We start from the raw sequence: 18914 nt of genomic DNA, 5'->3' as shown, positions 1-18914 counted from the left end.
AAAATGGCAAAATTGCTCTGGGACTTGAGGTACCAGAAACCCCTGGGATTGAAGGGGTTAAAACACTGTGTAGCTTGTCCAACGTATACTAAGCCACAAGGACATTTTAAAATGTAAACTACAAAGGTAGAATTACAAGTGACATGATGTTTTTTACCATCATGACGTGCTTTCCAGGGATAGAGTGGCAAGAGACACATGTTGTTGCAGGGTACATTGCCTTTGTTTGTGTGTGTATGGATTTGGTAGTGTCGATGTCAGCCTCAACAAGTTTGTTACGCAATGACAGGCATCTTTTATATGCCATCATCGGGGGAATGACTAAATTCTGGGATATTTGGGAAAGTCTCAGAGGATATGCCAGTGTTTATAAATAACTTTTTTTTAATGGAGCAAGATTGTTTACTAAAAGTAGTTACAAATGTGAGTCTGGGTTGTCCTTTGAGAAGGTCTTAACCCCTTCAATCCCCTATGGACGTACCGGTACGTCCAAAAAACGCATCCTAAGAATCCCCTATAGACGTACCAGTACGTCCAGCCCTTCTTGCACCGTCAGGGACACATTTTTTTTTTTATTTGATTTACCAAAATAAAATGAGGAAACCCCAACAAGCCCTGGAAGCAGTCCACCATGAGCTGAAGTTCAATTGATTTTTTTCTCCCTCACTCTACACTACTCAGAATTCCCTCTAAGCACCCTCCAAACGATCCTAAAAGTAAACTAAATCTATAATAAATTATTTTATTTTATAATGTCCTGGGGGCATGAAGGGTAGTGGATGGATATGAAAGGGTCATAAGGGGTATAAATGCAGGGAAACCGTCTCATTTAGATTTGTATCTACCGATTTTTTTTTTTTTTTATTTATTTTTTTTATTTTTTTTTTTTTTTCCCCTCACATACAATGTACCACACACACATCCTTCTCACTCTCCTCCATATCACAATAATGGAGGAGGGAGGTGGAGTCCGTTATATGAAAAGCCATGTAATATCTGTGACTGGTCAGTGTTTACATTACTCTACCAGTCACTGATTGGGTTTCATTGTACGGCCTTAGTTGTGAGACAGTCCCCTGAACCAAGAACTTACTAGTTACGACATGCATCGGAGTGTGTCACTGTACCTTTCTGCTGTACAAACAATGGAACATCCTGGCACAACTTTTTTTGCTTGTACAGAAAAAAAAGTTGCTTGATGGTTTTTTCATACCATCCAACCACCTAAAACAATATAATTATACAATACCGATGCAATTAAATGTGGTGGAATGTGTAAGTTATTATGTGTAAGCAAGTGTTATTAGATATCTCAGAAGTAGAAGCCATGCAACTATGTACGCAAATAGTATTTACTATTTTACTGAATATTTTGTGTTTCTTATCCTTACCAGGTTATTATTAATCATTCATGATGGAGACTTCAGTATACCAAACACAGCCCTTAAATGTGAAGCAAAAACACAACTCTGAAGGGTGTTATGTGTGGCAAGTATCAGACATGAATAGATTAAGACGTTTTTTGTGCTTTGGCTCAGAGGGTGGCACTTATTATATTGAAGAGAAGAAGCTGGGATATGAGAATACAGAGACCCTTGTTCGACTTATAGAAGATGGAAAAGGTTGTGAAGTAGTTCAGGAGATAAAATCATTCAGTGAAGAAGGTAGAGCTGCAAAACAGGAACCTGCCATTTTTGCTTTGGCTGTCTGCTCCCAGTCCTCTGACACCAAGACCAAACAGGAAGCTTTAAAATCTTTGTCTGAAGTTTGCCGTATCCCAACACACCTTTTTATGTTTGTCCAGTTCAAGAAAAACCTAAAAGAATACATGAAGTGTGGCATATGGGGAAGAGCTTCTAGAAAAGCTATCTCTGACTGGTATAACGCTAAGGACAGCTTAACTCTGGCTATGGCTGTTACTAAGTATAAACAAAGGAATGGTTGGTCCCACAAGGACCTTTTGAGGTTGTCTCATATAAAATCATTTAATCAAGGTATGTAAAAATATTTTTTTGGTTTATGTTCTATTTTATGTTGTATGCTCAGGTGTGAGGTCACCACTTTTCTTGTCTTCATATATACATAGGTAATTATGTTGGTATAGTTGGGAGTGGTTGCTGTTGAGCTATATGCCCAGGTATTTTAATGTGGCCCGCAGCAGGTAAAGAGGAAAGTGTTTGCTCTCAGATACAGGTAGACTAATGTTTTAGATTTCCAATTTGAAGTTATTCATCTTTAAATTGGAGAGTGCTATGTAGATACAAGACTCCTTCACCCTTACAGGACCACCGGCCTATTCAAAAGAACCAGTCTAAACGCTATCTGGGCTAGTGCAGTTGCAAACCCACAGAGGATCCCCACAACACAGGGAGTTTGTCCATAGGATTGGGTTAGTTCTCCTGTGGACTTTACCCAGTTATAGAGCTTGTTCCTCTGGGAGGTCATCAGGGGGTCAAGGATGCTCCAGTATTGTCCATGGAGGCCTCCTATGTGGAAGTCCTGATTTGAAGACTCTTAAAATCACAAATAAGGTTAAGAAAACAGAGACACTAAGTGAAAGCTTATTGAATTGTTTAAGAACAATTGTACAAAGTTAAGGCTTTTTATTTATTTAACTACTTACAAATATATTTACATAGTTTATCTGAAGAAGAAAGTAAAAAAAAAAAAAAAGTAAGGGAATACGTTTGGACGCCACCCTTAAAACCCGCTATGTTTCTGATCTGCTGAATGTTTGCAGGTCGCTGAGAGGAATATGATTTTCTCTTATTTTTTTAATTCATATAAATGTTTTGTGAATGATATAATAACTCAACTGCCGTTGGATGATTAAAAAATAAGGAATTTCCTGATGGCAAAAAGATTATCTTTAAATGTAATGGGGATATATTCAGTGGCTTCTCCAGCTTTTATATTTCAGGGGTGGGGTGGCATGGGGGGACAGGGACCAAAGTAGGAGGGGCAATTATAAAACGCTACATATTCACTATATAATATATATATGCTTTAGACATGCATTTTTAACTACATAATATGTACTTATCTCTTTGAAGTATGGACCGTGATTGACCCTGCTGGGAAAAAATAAATAAATATATATAATATATATATATATATATATATATGTATATATATATGTATATATATATATATATATATATATGTATATGTATATGTGTTCCAAGAATAGCTGCCGGCACTCGTGGGACTTGATTTCAATAAATCTCAAAAAGCTCTGTTTTACAAGTCAACGTTTCAGTCTTTTATTTTCAGACTTTCATCCAGATGGAATGATATGGAATGATTAATTTCTGTGATAGACACATTAATATGTATGATTGATAAATTGAAATCTATAATATTTCATAAATAATCTAAAATAATGGTCACTTTTTGTACTATATGAATATAAGTTGAACATGTAGCTTCATAACTCAAATGTATGCAATTTTTTTTTTTCTTCTTACCTCTGTAAATTCACTACTGGAATTTAGGATTCACAAAAGGTCTTTAATCCAATCTGGAATGATTAATTTGGGTGGCAGACATATCAATATGTATGACTGATAATTGAACTCTATAATATCTCATAAATCAAAATAATGGTCTCTTTGGATACCTTATGGATATAAGTTGAACATAGCTCTATAACTCAAATGTATGCAATTTTGTTTTCTCCTTTCTTACTGCTATGTTATATGACATGATGGATTTGGGGATGTTGACATATCAATACGTATTAGAGAGATTCTTAAAAGTCCTTAAAAGCTCATAAAACAGAGCAGCAGCCCTCTTGCCAAGGTTTCCTCTCTTGACTTGATTGATAGTAGAAATTCACAAAAGGGGTAGTGGTTGCGCTTCAACAATATAAAATAGAAAAAAAGAAAAGCAGCGCAATGGTGTAGTATGTTTGTATTCCAGGTATATATAAAGAGATAAAAATGTGGTACTCACAATTTTGTTTGGAGCTATCCTGCGCGTATGGGCGATACAATCCTCGCCTAAGGATGAAATAGCAGCAATGGTGTGGTAGTCAGGTGTTGTCAGGAGCGATGTAAAAAGGTTATTTGCTTATACTTTGCAGAATAAAAAGTATAAATAGTATAAAACAGCACAACAGTTTTTGTGGACATAACAGGGAACAAATTGAAATTTGCTTGTCTATTGGTTTATAATATACCATATTTGCCTGATTTATAGACTGCACTTCTTTCCCCCACTTTAAGTCTTTAAGGTGGGGGTGCGGCCTATAATCAGGGTTTAGCGCAGGGAAGCGCAATTCCTATTGCCCGATGCCCGGGACATGCAGTTCCGGGTGCCGGCCAGGTGTTTTTTTTTTTTTTATTATTTTATTTTTCATTTAGCCCTGCAGCAGGATTAGGATCCAGGTCCACCCTCCGCAAGGAAGCACTAATTGACACGGAGGAGAGAGAGGGGCACCAATGGTGAGAAGGGGGTAGAGGGAAAGGGTAGACAGTGAGAAGGGGTGGAGAGGGAGAGGGAGAGGGAGAGGGTAAATAGTGAGACAGGAGGGTACTAATACATATATTAAACTATATTGAAATAAATAAAGAGTGAAAATGAGTGAGAGAATGAATGAATTAATGTGTATGAATTGTGTGAATGAGTGAGAGAATTAATGAAATTGTGAGAGTGCATTAATGAATATGTGTAAATAATGTGTGAAAGAGTGAGAGAATAAATTATTGTGTGAATTAGTGAAAGTGAGTGACTGTAAAAGTGTGTGTGTGTATCATAGATGTATAATTGATTTATGCAGGGACAAAGATGGCACACTTTGTGGACAAAGTTGATTCATGTGGACTGTTTGGGGACAAAGATGGCAAGTCCTATGTGTGTAGTTTGGGTGCTGGTCGGGTTCTATGTGTAAAGGATAGTGAGGTTGGACCCCGGAGAGCGGAGCATGCCAGGAGAACAGGCTACCGAGAAGCAGGTCAGTGAACAAGCCGGGTCAAACCAGAAAAGCAGGACAAGCCAAATCGTAATCCAGGAGCGTAGTCAACTAGCCGAGTCGATACCAGACGTTCAGATAATAGGAGCCAAATCAGCAAAACAGAAGCAAAGTCAACAAGCCGGGTCAAAACGAAGAAATCAGTCACAGAAAACATGCACAGGCAAACTAGGAGAATACACCAACCAAGGGTGACCCAGAAATGGAAATCCCAGATTTAAATAGAGATGGAGGCGTTTCCTTAATTGTAGAGATCACCCGAGGTTATAAGAGCATGTTACAGGTGGAACGCGCAATACCGCGCTACAGCGGACTTTGTCTACGCAAATCGCGTAGAGCTCTACACGCTGCCCGGACTAAGCACCGGGGACTCAGAAGCACCGGTAAGTTTTGGGGGGGGGCATAACACAGGAGGATCCAGGTCCCCTGCATCTGAGTCCCTGGTGCTTAGTCCGGGCAGCATGTAGAGCTCTACGCGATTTGTACGCGTTAGACATGCATTTTAACTACATGATATGTACTTTAATATGTACTCTGTGAAGTATAGACTGTGATTGAAATACAATCTCAAAATAACAGCTGAACTGGCAGGTAGTTTTCATTAATTATTAGACCCTGCTGATGAGATATATATATATATATATATATATATATATATAATATATATTAGACCCTGCTGACAATTTTATATATATATATATATTAGTGTGTATGTATATGTGTGTGTGTGTGTGTGTGTGTGTGTGTGTATATATATATATATATATATGTGTATGTATATGTAGTGTTTTATAATTGGCCCCCTACTTTTTATAATTGGTCCCTGTCCCCCCATGTGCCTCCCCATAATATGAAAGCTGGGGACACCACTGGCAGCCGGTAGACGTCTGCACGACGCAGACGGCCCCCTCTGCCAGCACTAATGCTGGGGCTTCTATGAAGGAGCGCCGGCGTTACCTGACCTTCTGGTGCTCCACCACAGAATCCCCATCGGAAGTACCGGCCGGCAGCAGCGGAGGTTGTCTGAGTGCATCGTGCAGATGTTCACCGGCTGCCAGAGAGGAGGGTCCTCGCAGCGCTGCAGGAAACCTGGATCCTCCTATCTGGCAGCCGGTGAACCTCTGTGTGATGTGCGCAGACAACTTTCAATGCTGCCGGCAGCAATTTTTTTTATCAGATCACTTCCGCCAGTGCTCCGTCATAGAAGCCCCAGCGGAAGTGATCTGATAAAAAAAAAAAAAAAAAAAAAAATGTAAATGGGCATGTTTCAGTTTTGATTTTTGACACAATATCTGAGAAACATGACTTATCTATGTATGTGGGGTATTGCTATATTCGGGGGACTTATTTTGTTCTTTCACGTATCCCCTCAGAAAAATAAACATGGTGGATGTGAACATTTTTTTCCTTTTTTTTTTTTTTTTTTTTTTTTTGTTAGACTAACTTTGGTAGGCGCTGGTGTGGAATCAGCTGCATGGGACAGGCCTAAATGCCCCTAACTAGATTCCCTGAGCTGTCTGTTTTTGGAAAGATATAGTTTTAAGGGGTTAAAATGAAATATTGGTCCTAGGGTTGCCACCTGGCCGGTATTTCACCAGCACAGTTTATTTTTTTTTTTTTCATTTTAAAAATTTTGTTTATTTGGATTTATATAGGACAAGAGAAAACATAGAAAATACAATACATTCAATTATAATTAGAAATACATAATAAAGAACATAAAACAGTATCAATAAATTGCATAGACACGCAAGAATTTCATTATAAATATTTAACATATTTTTCGTTTAGTTTCATATGTTTTCTGCAATTTACAAAAAGAGAAGAGGGAAAAAAAAAAAAAAAAAAGCACAGTTTATTTAGAGCACCCTGCCGGTGATTGGCAGGAAGGGGAGTGCCCATGAGAGCGCTCCCCTCCAGCCGCGCCATCTTTAGTGCTACGTGCGTGGCTGAGGCTGAGCGCTGGGAGAAGTGATGTTTCATTTCATGACGTCACTTGCCAGCATTCTGGCAGCATCCACGGCCCGGCCTGCGCACGTTTGCAACCGAGCAGAGGAAAGCCTTATGTCCTGCGCTGTCTGTCTGCTCGGCTGAGCAAGGCCTGGATTGAGAATTTGGGAGAAAACTTGCAAGGTAGGTGACTATAATACAATCATGTACCTTTTTAATATTGGCTCATTTAGGGACAGTGGAAGCATGTGCAGCCACCCACAGATACCGTATATATTTAAAAAAATGTGTCTAATAGAAATTTTTCAGAGCATCAACAAGTTCACAAACTGCATTGTATCCATTACATCATCTGTGATGTTATGCATATATAATTATTTATGCAAATTCGTATGGCATAAGTAATTATTTTTTACAATAAAGGTGGAAACCCTGCTACTCCACCAAATTAAATAATGTTACACATAAGCGTGTATACATAGGAGCTGTTTAAATGTTTGCATTTGCACTATTTGGTGAAGTTGTCAGATGCATTTGTATTTAGTGTTCCCTCTAATTTATTAGTTTTTGTTCAATAAATAAGTGTTATTTATAATTATGTGATTTTATTCTTTGAATGTTTTTGTTTGTGTGATTTAGGAAAATTTCCTCTGCATACGTATCGTATCTCGTATATCACTTCCTGGGATTTAATTATGCAAATTAGTATGGCTGGTATTTTTTTACAAGAAAGTTGGCAATCCTAATGGGTCCTCTACCCTGTTTCAAATGCGACTTGGACCCAGCACACGATCTATCAAAATTCCATGTTTGAAAGCAGTAATGCGCATGTTACAATTTTGAACCCGCTGTGCCAAAGAGACATGCACTATCCATGCATAGTGCATGTCTCGCAGACCCCCACCAGCTGACAGAGAGGATGATCCTCTGCAGGAGACCTCGATTCTCTGTCAGCTGGTGGGGGTCTGCTCGATGTGCACAAACGGCCTCCGTTACTCACCTTCACTTACGCTGAGGCTTCTATGAAGCTGCAGTGAAAGTGCCGGTCAGCAACGGAGGTTCACAAAACACCAGGGAGTCGGGAGAGTGGCAGAGCAGTGTATGGGAGGGGGGACAAGGCAGAGGGGTGTATGGGAGGGGGGAGAGAGACGGAAGTGAGAGACCGGCCGACAGTGAGGGGAATCCAGGTCCCCTGCAGCGTTGCGGGGGATCTGGATTCTAGTGTTATAATCCGATCTCTGTTTGAGGAGAGGAGAGGAGTTTTTCAGAGCATTTGCTCTGAAAAAACCTCTTTTTATAATCGATAAAAATCGATTCGACTAATCGATAATGAAAATCGGTGACAACGATTTTCATTATCGATTATGATCGATTAGTTGTTTCAGCCCTAGTCAAAAGTCAGGGATGGCGGAACAGGTTCATATACTATAAAACGGGCAAATCGTGAGAGATCAGCCGTTGGAAGCATAACTTGACAGTAAAAGAGTTTGACAAATTGGAAGCATTTGGTTGCTGGCTCTAGAGCACCAGAACAACACTCTGTAGATACCAGTGTACACTTTGTATGCATTCTGCATTGTGTGACAGATTAGTGTGGATACAGGGCATTTTGCATTGCTGATTGTTGTAATTGGAGTTGGCTGGTAATAGACGAAATCCTGACATGACACTAGATACAAAACTAATTGGCAGCAAGCTGAGAACTTCAGTTCAACAATTTTATCTGTTTAACAATTATATGTAAAGCATTAGGAATGTATACTAATTTTCTTAATTTGGGATTATTAAGGGAATTAACCTCTGGGTATTTTACATTATATTTAATCATGTTCTTATTGACTCTTTTTAAGGCTACTTAAATATATTTAAAATGTGCACATTTTTTTAACAGGTATAACTTTGGTGACCAAATACATCTCCAAAGGTTGGAAGGAAATTGATGAGACTTACAAAGATAAGGAATTGTCCCCAGAGACAGAGAAGGTATTTAAGTACCTGGAGGCCATTGAGAGAGTAAAGCATACAAAAGATGAATTAGAGGTCATTCATATAATAGAAGAATATCATTTAGTAAGAGAGCACCTTCTTACTTGGCACTTGAAATCCAAAGAGGTGAGTGTGTTCTAAAGTCTGTTTTTGTTTTGTTTTTTTAACAAGATATCAACACGATGGTCTACTTCTCCAAAAAGTCTCACCAAACATAAATACATATCAAAGGACTTTGTAAGTTTTATATTTGTACATGTAGATGTGATTTGTATGCTACTTGTTGTGTTCCTTTATTGCTCTTTAAATGTCCCAAAAGGAACATACGTGGGAATCCGAAGGACATTCATATATGATGATAATGGTACGCAAAAAAAAACTGTTTTTGGAAAGAAATGATAATTTAGAACAATTAAAGAATATATGTACATAGAAGTAGTAATCCATTAATGAGTATAACTTATATCATTTATATTGATAACCTACTTTTGGAAAAGATACTGTTCTACAAATAATGAGATGTAGTTTTCTGAAGACCTCCTAACATCAGCCTTTAGTTGGCCACTTTTTACTGCCAAGAGGCTTCCATGCCCGAATCTGCTGTCTTAGTCCAGAAAACACTGCTGATTACATCTAGTTAGAAATGTATCTGAAGGAAAAGGTAACAAAATGTCACTAATGTATGGAATGCTTACTTTTTGGTTAGACAACAACAATAATATAAGTGCTGTACAAATTGTTATTTTGTACATTACCTTTTTATGTATAGTATGCCGTTGTACTCTCCATAGGGCAGTGTTAACACTAACATTTAAATAGACAAGATACAAAACTGAATATAAGATTAACACAGATTGAGGCATACTGGTATTGAAGCTATTGTCGGGTTTAGGGTGAGAATGCAGCACAGCGAAGTTCGAAATCAAAAGCCGAAGGGTCAGAATTGGAGACAGCAGCCTAGTCATATAACAATAGCCAGAAATCAGGATTGAAGACAGCAGCGTAGTCGTATGACAAAAGCCAAAAATCAGGATTGGAGACAGCAGCGTAAACGTTTGATAGCCAAGTGTCAATAACAGGTAGAACAGCAAAGTATAGCTCTGTAGGGCACAATAACTGAGCACTGAGTGATACTCAGTGCTCGTTTTTTAAGTCCATCGCTAGAGGTCGTCACGCCTCTGTGCGTGGCGTCGTTGGCGCGCATTCTTCGCCTTCTCCATTCAGGAATGAATAAGCAGAGGTGGGGGCACATGCACTCTCTGGGTTTGTTGCCAGAGCAGGCATTGTAGCAGGAGCGGAGATGGCGGTTAAAGTGGCGGCGTGGGAGCTGGTACTCCGGTGAGTTGCTGCGCTGGGGGTTTCTTCGTGGACCCTGAGTTTAATGTTTGTTAGGTAGTTAAGGGGGAAATGAAGCAGAATGGGAGGGATGGTTTGGGCATGGATGGTTTGTTTCAGAATGTGTGTTCAGATATGAGAAGTATAGATTGAATGCTTCTCTGAGCAGCAGGATTTTTTGTGAGATATAATAACTAGGTTCCGCATGGGTAACATCCTCAATATGTGAGTGTAAAGAAGTGATAATGGGGAACAAAGCTAATTCATAGGAGTATTTGGCGGTACGATTAGAGATATAACCCGTTAAAGTGTTGTTAATGGTTCTGTAGGTAAGGTTCAGGAGTTTAAATTTAATTATTGAGGGCATAGGAAGATAGTGACAAAACTGGCACAGTGGCCACAGCAGATGAAAAACAATTGGATAAAATACAAAAAGGACTGGAGAGCGGGGGTGAGGGGTAAATAGTAGGGACGTGCAATAATTCAGTTTGAATTAACATCAGGATTTAAGTGTCAGGGTCCCGGTTCACACACCTTACCGGGATGCCCGCTCATCTGTAGCGGCAGGTGCCATGCCGCGTCTGGCGTTTCCTCCTCCACACGCGGCACGCCGTCTACTAGACGTGCGCCTGCCTCTCCAATCAACTGTATGCGTTCCCCGTCAAAGACGGCGTGGAACGCGTCTGACTGATATCACGCACGTAGGCGTGGCATCCGCTAGCGGGCGATTTAAAAACTAAGCACTGAGATTCATTCAGTGCTCAGTTATTGTGCCGTTTGGACCTTAGTTCCTTACCTCCTATGTTTGTAGTTGCTGCTCCTCGTGTACCAGACCCGGCTATCTTTAGTTGTGTTGCTGCTCCCCGTTTACCAGACTCAGCTATCCTTAATCGTTTTGCCGATCTCTGTGTACCAGATGTCATGTACCTATACCCCGAAACTTGAAAAAGCCGCAACTTCACCCCGAGTGATACCGAATGGGAAGGCCCAAAGGGAACACCAAGGGCAGAAAAGATATTACGCAGCCAGAAGGCAGGATATAGGCAATAAATATAGGCAGTCTCTGAGGAGTAGCATAGACAGTGAAGGTAGCACCGGAACTGCAAAACGGAGTGTAGAAATCAAGCCAGGATTCAGTACACGGAGGAGTAATCAGAGTAGGAGCTACTAGCAGCACGTCAGACACAAAGACCACACAAGGGTAAAGTGCAGCAGACCAGCAGGACTTTTAAATTTGGTGCCACACCAAGCCACGCCCCCAGAACTGCACTGGAGATTGCCCAAGCAGGAACGCCCCCAATAATCTCCCAGCCTGGCCGCGCCCCCTCCTATGACTCACACGCAGGTTGCTTGGAGATGTGTGGCGAGAAGCAGCTACACTAGGTGTGCTGCTTTGCCGCAGATGCGAGGAACGGCGTCAGGACAAGGCTTCTCCGGAGAGGTAAGTTGTGACACCAGACCCAGCTATCCTTATTCACGTTGCTGCTCTCTGTGTACCAGACCCGGGTATCCTTTATCGTGACTTCTACCTGTATACCGGTCTCCACCTACATTATATAAAGCGCCTTCCCTTTGGCACCTTACAATAAGGCATGAGGGAGAGTGTAGAGTTGTGACCGTGTAATGTCATGATACCAAAAATGGGCTACTTAGTGGATTGTGGAACACTCGACAAGTATAGGGATATCTGTAATTGGTACAGGGAAATAACTCTAACTTCAGTGTTAGATATATTGAATATCAGATAATAGGATCCTATTCATGGTGCAATTTATAGACAGATGCTTTATGAGGTAAGTTAGAAGAGCATGTAGGAAGAAAGAAATATGCAAATCTAGTGTAACTCTGTATAAAACAAATTAAAAAGTATAGTTGTGCACTTACAAAGGAAGATGGTAATATAGCTCTTCAATAGAGTAACTGGATACTGTGACTCCTTATTATTTTAGACAGCAACCAATGGCACAATATACTGTAAATAAATAAAATTCTGGCGACTATCGAGCCATTCCAGCTCCCTAACTCACCCTTACCTTTGACTCCATTGACGCATAATAAGGACTTCCCTCCGCTTTTGCAGCTTACTTACTGGAAGGTGCTACAAGGCTTCAGCATGTGTTGACAGGTAGCACACTACAACCTGTCTTCCTTTCCTCAATTAGAACACAATAAAGAAAGAAGGAACATAACCAATCAATAAAAAAGATATAACCGAACATAGTTGAATGCAGCCTCTCCTTCTTCCTCTTTCTGAAGCATGCGAACCATGAAATGCGGATGTGAACTGTCTAATGGATATCGAACGGTCCAACAGCCGTAAACAAGGAAGGTAGCCGATGAAGCGAATCCCAAAGGGCTTTAAACTGGAAGAAAAAAGAGAGATACACAACAGCAAACTGCAAGTAGTCGAAGAAAAATATAGTCTGAGTCACAATAATTATCTCACAAAGTATCTCACAACGTATTATGGTTAATACGTAAAAAGTATGTAATGAGAGAGGAAACTCATAATAAAGGGAAGGGCGGAAGGGAAGTATGGACCTCCTGTCTTAATTAAAATTCCAATTATTTGTTCATGAAGACTAGAATAATTGCTACATTTTAAGGCAACACAGGAGGCTTCATATTTGCAATTTTAACAGCTAGATAATAACTGTAACACAGCCGAAAATAAAATGCGCAAAATGTAGAAGCTCAAGACCAATCAGCCGCCTGGAGAATACATCTGAGAGGGAGCCGCCTGCTGAGAATGCACTTGAAGCTGTAGCCCCTCGGACGAAATGGGCCCCAAACTGTTGATCAATACCTGCCTGGGTAAGTAACCACCAGATCCATCGTGCTAGGGTAGGAAGACGACACAGGATGAAAAAGTTTAGTGTAAGAGAGCAAATACTGAGAAGTTGAAGATTAACCTGTCGTCCCATACACCAAGAAGACCAGGTTCTCCATGCTGCCTTATAAGACTTGTGGGTACTTTGAGCCCATGAATCTCTGGGCAAATCTCTAGCGTCCTGCGATAAGTCGAGTAAGGTCAAGCAAAGACTGCCGACGAGTATAAGAGAATGGAACTGACCTTTTGGGCCTAGTAGAAGAGACAGGAATATTGGAAGTGCCAGGGGATCCTGAACAGAAAGTTCCGTGCTGAAAACCAGGGTCGAGATCACCGCAATGGAGTCACCAGAAGCAAAGTAACCTGCAAAGTCAGAAGATGTTGGATAACCCTGGGAAGAGCGAATGGAAGGAAAGCATAAGCTCCCGACATCGGCCATGTTTGAAAGGCATCCGTTGCCAGAGTTTCTGGGTCTCGTAGCTAGCTGAAGAAATTTGGTCTGATGGTTTGTCCGGGACGTAAAGTGGTCCAAAGTCAACGGACCCCTGCGATTTTAGATCAAGGAAAACCAGTCCAATTGCTGGCGTCCCTCCAGCGTCTGAAGAACCAATTGGCTCTCTGATTCTCTACTCCAGGGACGAGAAGGGACATTTTTTGTTTGAGACAGAACTGGTATATCAGTTTTTTCAATTTCGTCGGACTTTTGGACTTGGTCCCACCCAGGCACTTGATAAAGCAAACTGTGGAGAAATTGTCCATCTCCAAAAGAAGACGGCAATCTGAACAATCTTTTGCAAGACTGCGGATAGCGAAGGAACCGGCGATGAGCTCCAAATTGATATATATAAAGTGCGTTCCTCCTGCGACCTCCTTGAGAGATGCCGCTCCCCATCCTAACATGCTTGCACCGGATTCCAAGACGAAATTCTGATGTGGTCCGAAGATGGCTCGGCCTTTCCAAGCTTGTACTTCTCCAGTGAGTTGGACCGGCTGATCGTACGATGGTGTTCGTCTCATATGAGTCTCTTTAACACCATGATCCCCGAAAAATCGCTTGGATGGAAGAAGACAATAGACCTACGATTCGTATGAGCGTCCTTAACAGACAATACTGCATGTGCAAAGCACGGATGTCTTTCTTGATAGCGGCCATTTATGAAGTTGGCAGACAAAGAAGAGGCGACACTGAGTCGATGTTGAAAACGAAGAACCAAATTTGAATGGGTGTTAGGTTTGTACTACAAATAAGGTTTGAGCGCGAAAGGTTAGTTGGATCTTGAGAAAATAGAAGGATGTTGTGACGAAACACCCTGTACCCTGACTGGGTACTCCTGCCAAACTTTGCTTCCTCCTGCCAGGACACCAGAGATTAACCACTTCAGCGCCAGATAGAACCAGCATTGTAGAGAGAAGGGGTGATGCTGCTGCACCGTAGCTGCGTGGCACTGTGGTTAGCTGACGCTTGGCTACAGTGTGACTATTATCCTAAAATCCACTCAGCCTCGGGGGTCGCTATTGTAGTCTGTGGGGAGCATGTATTCAGTATTGCACTTTATAGCATGCTCAATGGACCTTTTAAACTCTGAGCCTGCTTTATTTTGTCAATTTGCGCAACTACTGTTTTTGTTTTGCACATATATTATTGTTGTGGACATTTTTGCAAGTTTTGCACTTTACTACTTGAAGGCAGTCTATTTGTAGTATGTATGTTATTCACCATCTTCACTATATTAGCAGCACAGCAATATTGCTATTTATTTCTCATCTTGTAGTGTTTACTAATATTTATTATTCCACTTTATAGCACGCTCAGCAGATCTTTAGACACAGAACCTGCTTAATTTTGTTATTTTGTGGCAATTTAGATTTTTCATTTCACTATGTGAATACTATTTGTATGTGTTTAGTGGACTGTGCACTGGAGTTATACTAATGCTGGGGCCTCCTGCTGTTTAGGCATTCAGCAACACCAAGATCTGAAGATATGGCTCCATGTGGCCCTTCCCCCGGACATCAATGCCCGCCATATATAATAAGCGCTACTTGGTGAGATTTTGCATCTCGCAAGATGGCGGCACTTATATATATATATTAGAAGCATTATTAAACACTCAGGTACAGACGCCAGACAAGCCAGAAGGCTTGTTTTTCCCTCAGAAATGTTGCCACAACCACAAGGGATTCTGGGTAGGCACATGCGAAAAAGGATAAACAATTAGTGTGTTTCTACTACCCCCTTCATTTTAGTGGAAGGGTTTTCCATCACCTTTACCCACCATAACGTATGTAATGGTATGTGATTTTATATATATATATATATATAATCAGTGAAGCTGTTTTTTTTTTTTTTTTTTTTAGAAAGTCCTAAAATTATTGCATGGAAAGAGTTAATGCTGGCATTTTAAATGTCCATGGAGTGTCTAGTAAATCGAATCTGGTTCAAAAATGTCCGCAAAAATAGCATATGGGCACAGATTGACCAGATGTCAAAATTCCCCAAAAATGCACACCTCACAAAGGTGGCCTTTTACCTCCCAAATAACCCAACAAACCCATGCATGGGTAGTATCTCTGTATTTAGAAGATCTTGGTGAACACTAATTTGGGTGTTGTTTGACAGTGACATAAACCAAGAGCTGTAAATGTATACCTGAATTAAAATGTTTGTGAAAAAAAATAGTATTGTAAGAAATGAAGGGTGTGATTAAAATGGAACATTGCATTTTATGCATAATGTTTTTGGGAATATTTGGGTTTTTGTAAGGTGAGATATCTGGTTTTACAATGTAAGGTAATTTGCACTTCAAAGGGTTTGGAACAAAAGCTCCAACAGAGATGCAATACCCCCCCAGGGGGTCAGACACCTGAAGCAGGAGATGTATTTTAACATAGATGTGTGTATCATCACATGGATTGTCTATCCCCTCCATAATTGAGTCATACAGGAAATATCTGGAAAGAGGGGTCGGGTGAACCACATTCTGGGTTCACCCGACCCCATTTGGCAGCATCTCACATAAATATGAAAAAGATAGAAGTGGGTTGCACTTAAAAGCAAATGAGCGCATCCAAATATGTGCTGATACGTCTTATGATCGTGTTCTCCCGCAGTTTTGATCTGTCTCGATTTGAATGATGATCTTCAAAGTTTTCAGATCTTTATAGTGCCTGTTCTCAAAGTGCTGTAGTGCTTCATTGTGGAAAAATGCCAAAAAATGGTGCTTATGAACCAAAGAGACTCACCCTTGGATCAAAAGGGCTGCTGAACACTTCGAAAAGTGCAATCAGTGCAAATACTGATGTGCAAATTATAGAAGAAGGAATTAATAAAAAAATAAAAGTACATTTATTTTGGGAAAAAACCTTAGGCAATAGAAAAAAAAAATGAATATCTGTAAAAATTGATTAGACAAGATAAATAAACATACAGATGTACTATGTAATAAATTGATAAAAAGTGCTAAAATTAGCTCTGTACCTTCCCAAAAATCCTGGCATGGAAAGAGTTAACATACTAGCATTTGAAATACCCGTGGGGTGTCCAGTTTAATAAATAAAGTATGGTTTGATTGGGTAAATTAAATTGGCCAGGTTTAAAGATGTCCCAATTATGACATTGGTGCAGGCAAAAAAATTTGTCAAATTGAAAAGAAAATGTGCACCTCCCCAAATGTGCCATTTTAGCCACCAAAAATGTAGGTAGAAATACATTACAAAAGAGATACTGCTGAACACAGTGATATTTGGCTGTGACATATGTCAGCAGCTATACATTCATACCTGAAGTGCAAACCCCACAGAAGAGTGAGAGGTAAAATTACCACCATTTGAAATACCCCTGTGTGTCTAGTTTTCAGAAATGTATGGTTTGATCTGGGTAAGTTAAACTGGCCAGCTTCAAAGATGTCCCGAATAGGACATGGGGACATGATTACCAGATTCGGAAAAAATGGTTTTAAAATAGCAAAACACTTTTTACTTATTGCCCTACAATAACATAAACCATTGGGTATTTATAAAGTCTAAACTCAAAAAGCAATATATAAGTTGTGTGGTTACAGTAAATGAGAAGAAAAGTACAGCTAAATATGAGCATTGCAGAAATGTTAAAACAGCCCAATCCTGAAGGAGGTAAAGATGAATAGTCATTTCGTCTCTCGGGGAAAATGTTTAACAATTTTATTCTTATGCATGAATGGAAAAATGTCATTGATTATTTTTCAAAATACATTGAAAAATGTTTATCATCAGGTATGGAAGGCACTTCTACAAGAGATGCCACTAACTGCTTTGTTGAGACACTTGGGAAAGATGACAGCTGACTCCATTCTTACACCAGGAAGTCCAGAGGTCACCATGGTATGTGAGCAGCTGAATAATGAAAAACTGCTGAAAAAGGTATGACTTAATACTGTCCTTACTAGCACAACTAAACATTTTATTGTGTTTCTAGATAATTCAGCCTGTGGTACCACATACACAGTAGATGGGATGAAAATTATATGTCAAACATTTCTTGAGTATACCAAGCAACCCTGAGTGAGAATATGCCAAATTTTCTCCTTTTCAGCTATAGCACTAGAAAAACTTACATATGGTTGTCCATGGCTAAATACAGGTTGGGACAAATATATTTCATCTTTACCTAAAATCTGGTTACCTAAAGATAGCAAAAGAAATTGAATTTGGATGGGAGTCTGGATGTGAAGGTGAACTATTCTTTGGATTAGTGTTGCAGTGGCTGGACACTGTTGGAATTCAGAACTCCCTGTGATGGGGCATGCATCAAATTTAAGATTGATACAGGGGCAGATTTCTCTGTTATGACTTTTAAATCATTACCACATTGCCCCATTGAAGCTAGCTGAGCATGTCTTTGTAGCACAGGAGGCAGTGTAGACTGTGGGCAGATTCCTCACCCGTAGTGTATATAAGTCAAGGCATTTCTCCTTCTGGATCTATGTGATAAGAGGTCAGCGTGGCAACAACATCCTAAGCCGCATGGCTGTATACCTGTTGTAGCACTTCTCACTTTAAGCTTGCTGGGATGACATTCCTGTCCTGAAAAGAACAAGCCCAAACTGACAGAGCGGCCCTAACTCTGCATGCATGCTTTCTCTTAAACTCTCTGCATGCCCTTTCTTAAGCTTGCTTGGATCATATTCCTGTCCTAGAACAGAACCAGGTAATGGCCACCAGGGGATCACAAAATGCAGAGAGAGGGCTGCTCTGTCAGTTTGGTGCCCTGGCATAAATGTAGATATCGCAGAACTGATCTTAAAGTGTGCGTTCTGTCATGATAATCAGCCTCAGAAAAGGAGCCTCGATAACATCCCTGCTGCGTGGGGGCCAATGGCAAAGGATTGCTGCTGACCTATGTGAGATGAGTGGGAAGAAATTCGGGATCGTAGTAGACTACTACTCCAAGACAGAAATTGAATAGCTCACTGCCATGTCTAGCCAAAGTATCATCTCCCATGTAAAAAGCATGTTTCCTGGCTAACCATGGCAGCTCCTCCCTTTCAGCCGTAAGGACATGATCCAATTGGTTTGAGGTAGTATAAGGCTACGGTCAAAGACTGGGTCCATACAGACAACTTTTAAAGACCCAGAGCGTCCAATGATGGTATTCAGGAGTTAAGGCGCAGTAGCAAAGTCGGACAGGGCCTGGTGCAGGGCAACTACACTTCCGGAGTGTATAGCGCCTAGGGTTGTGCGGCCACATACCAGGTCTCTGACATAGCAGCAGATGTTGTCCAGAACAAAACAAAGTGATATCCTGCAGGCACCATGGAGCAGACATGAGACATAGCTCTACAGAGAAATGACCAGGATGTTGCA

General features: G+C 40.5%; 1 protein-coding gene across 2 annotated transcripts in view; it reads left to right on the top strand.

Moving 5' to 3' along the window:
* Positions 1-18914, top strand: part of RO60 (Ro60, Y RNA binding protein) — a 119559-nt gene that overhangs the window by 10553 nt on the left and 90092 nt on the right. Inside the window, exons 2-4 of one of the 2 annotated variants that reach the window (XM_053468630.1) lie at positions 1395-1994; positions 8814-9034; positions 17325-17471. In XM_053468630.1, the coding sequence (XP_053324605.1) occupies positions 1412-1994; positions 8814-9034; positions 17325-17471 (951 nt within the window). In that variant the 5' untranslated portion in view covers positions 1395-1411. The remainder of the gene's footprint in view (positions 1-1394; positions 1995-8813; positions 9035-17324; positions 17472-18914) is intronic. The other variant, XM_053468631.1, reaches the window with a different exon arrangement.

The sequence above is a fragment of the Spea bombifrons genome, chromosome 6, assembly GCF_027358695.1.
Source record: "Spea bombifrons isolate aSpeBom1 chromosome 6, aSpeBom1.2.pri, whole genome shotgun sequence".
Taxonomy (NCBI): domain Eukaryota; kingdom Metazoa; phylum Chordata; class Amphibia; order Anura; family Pelobatidae; genus Spea; species Spea bombifrons.
The sequence above is the reverse complement of the archived record's forward strand: the minus strand, read 5'-3'. Positions and strand labels throughout refer to the sequence as shown.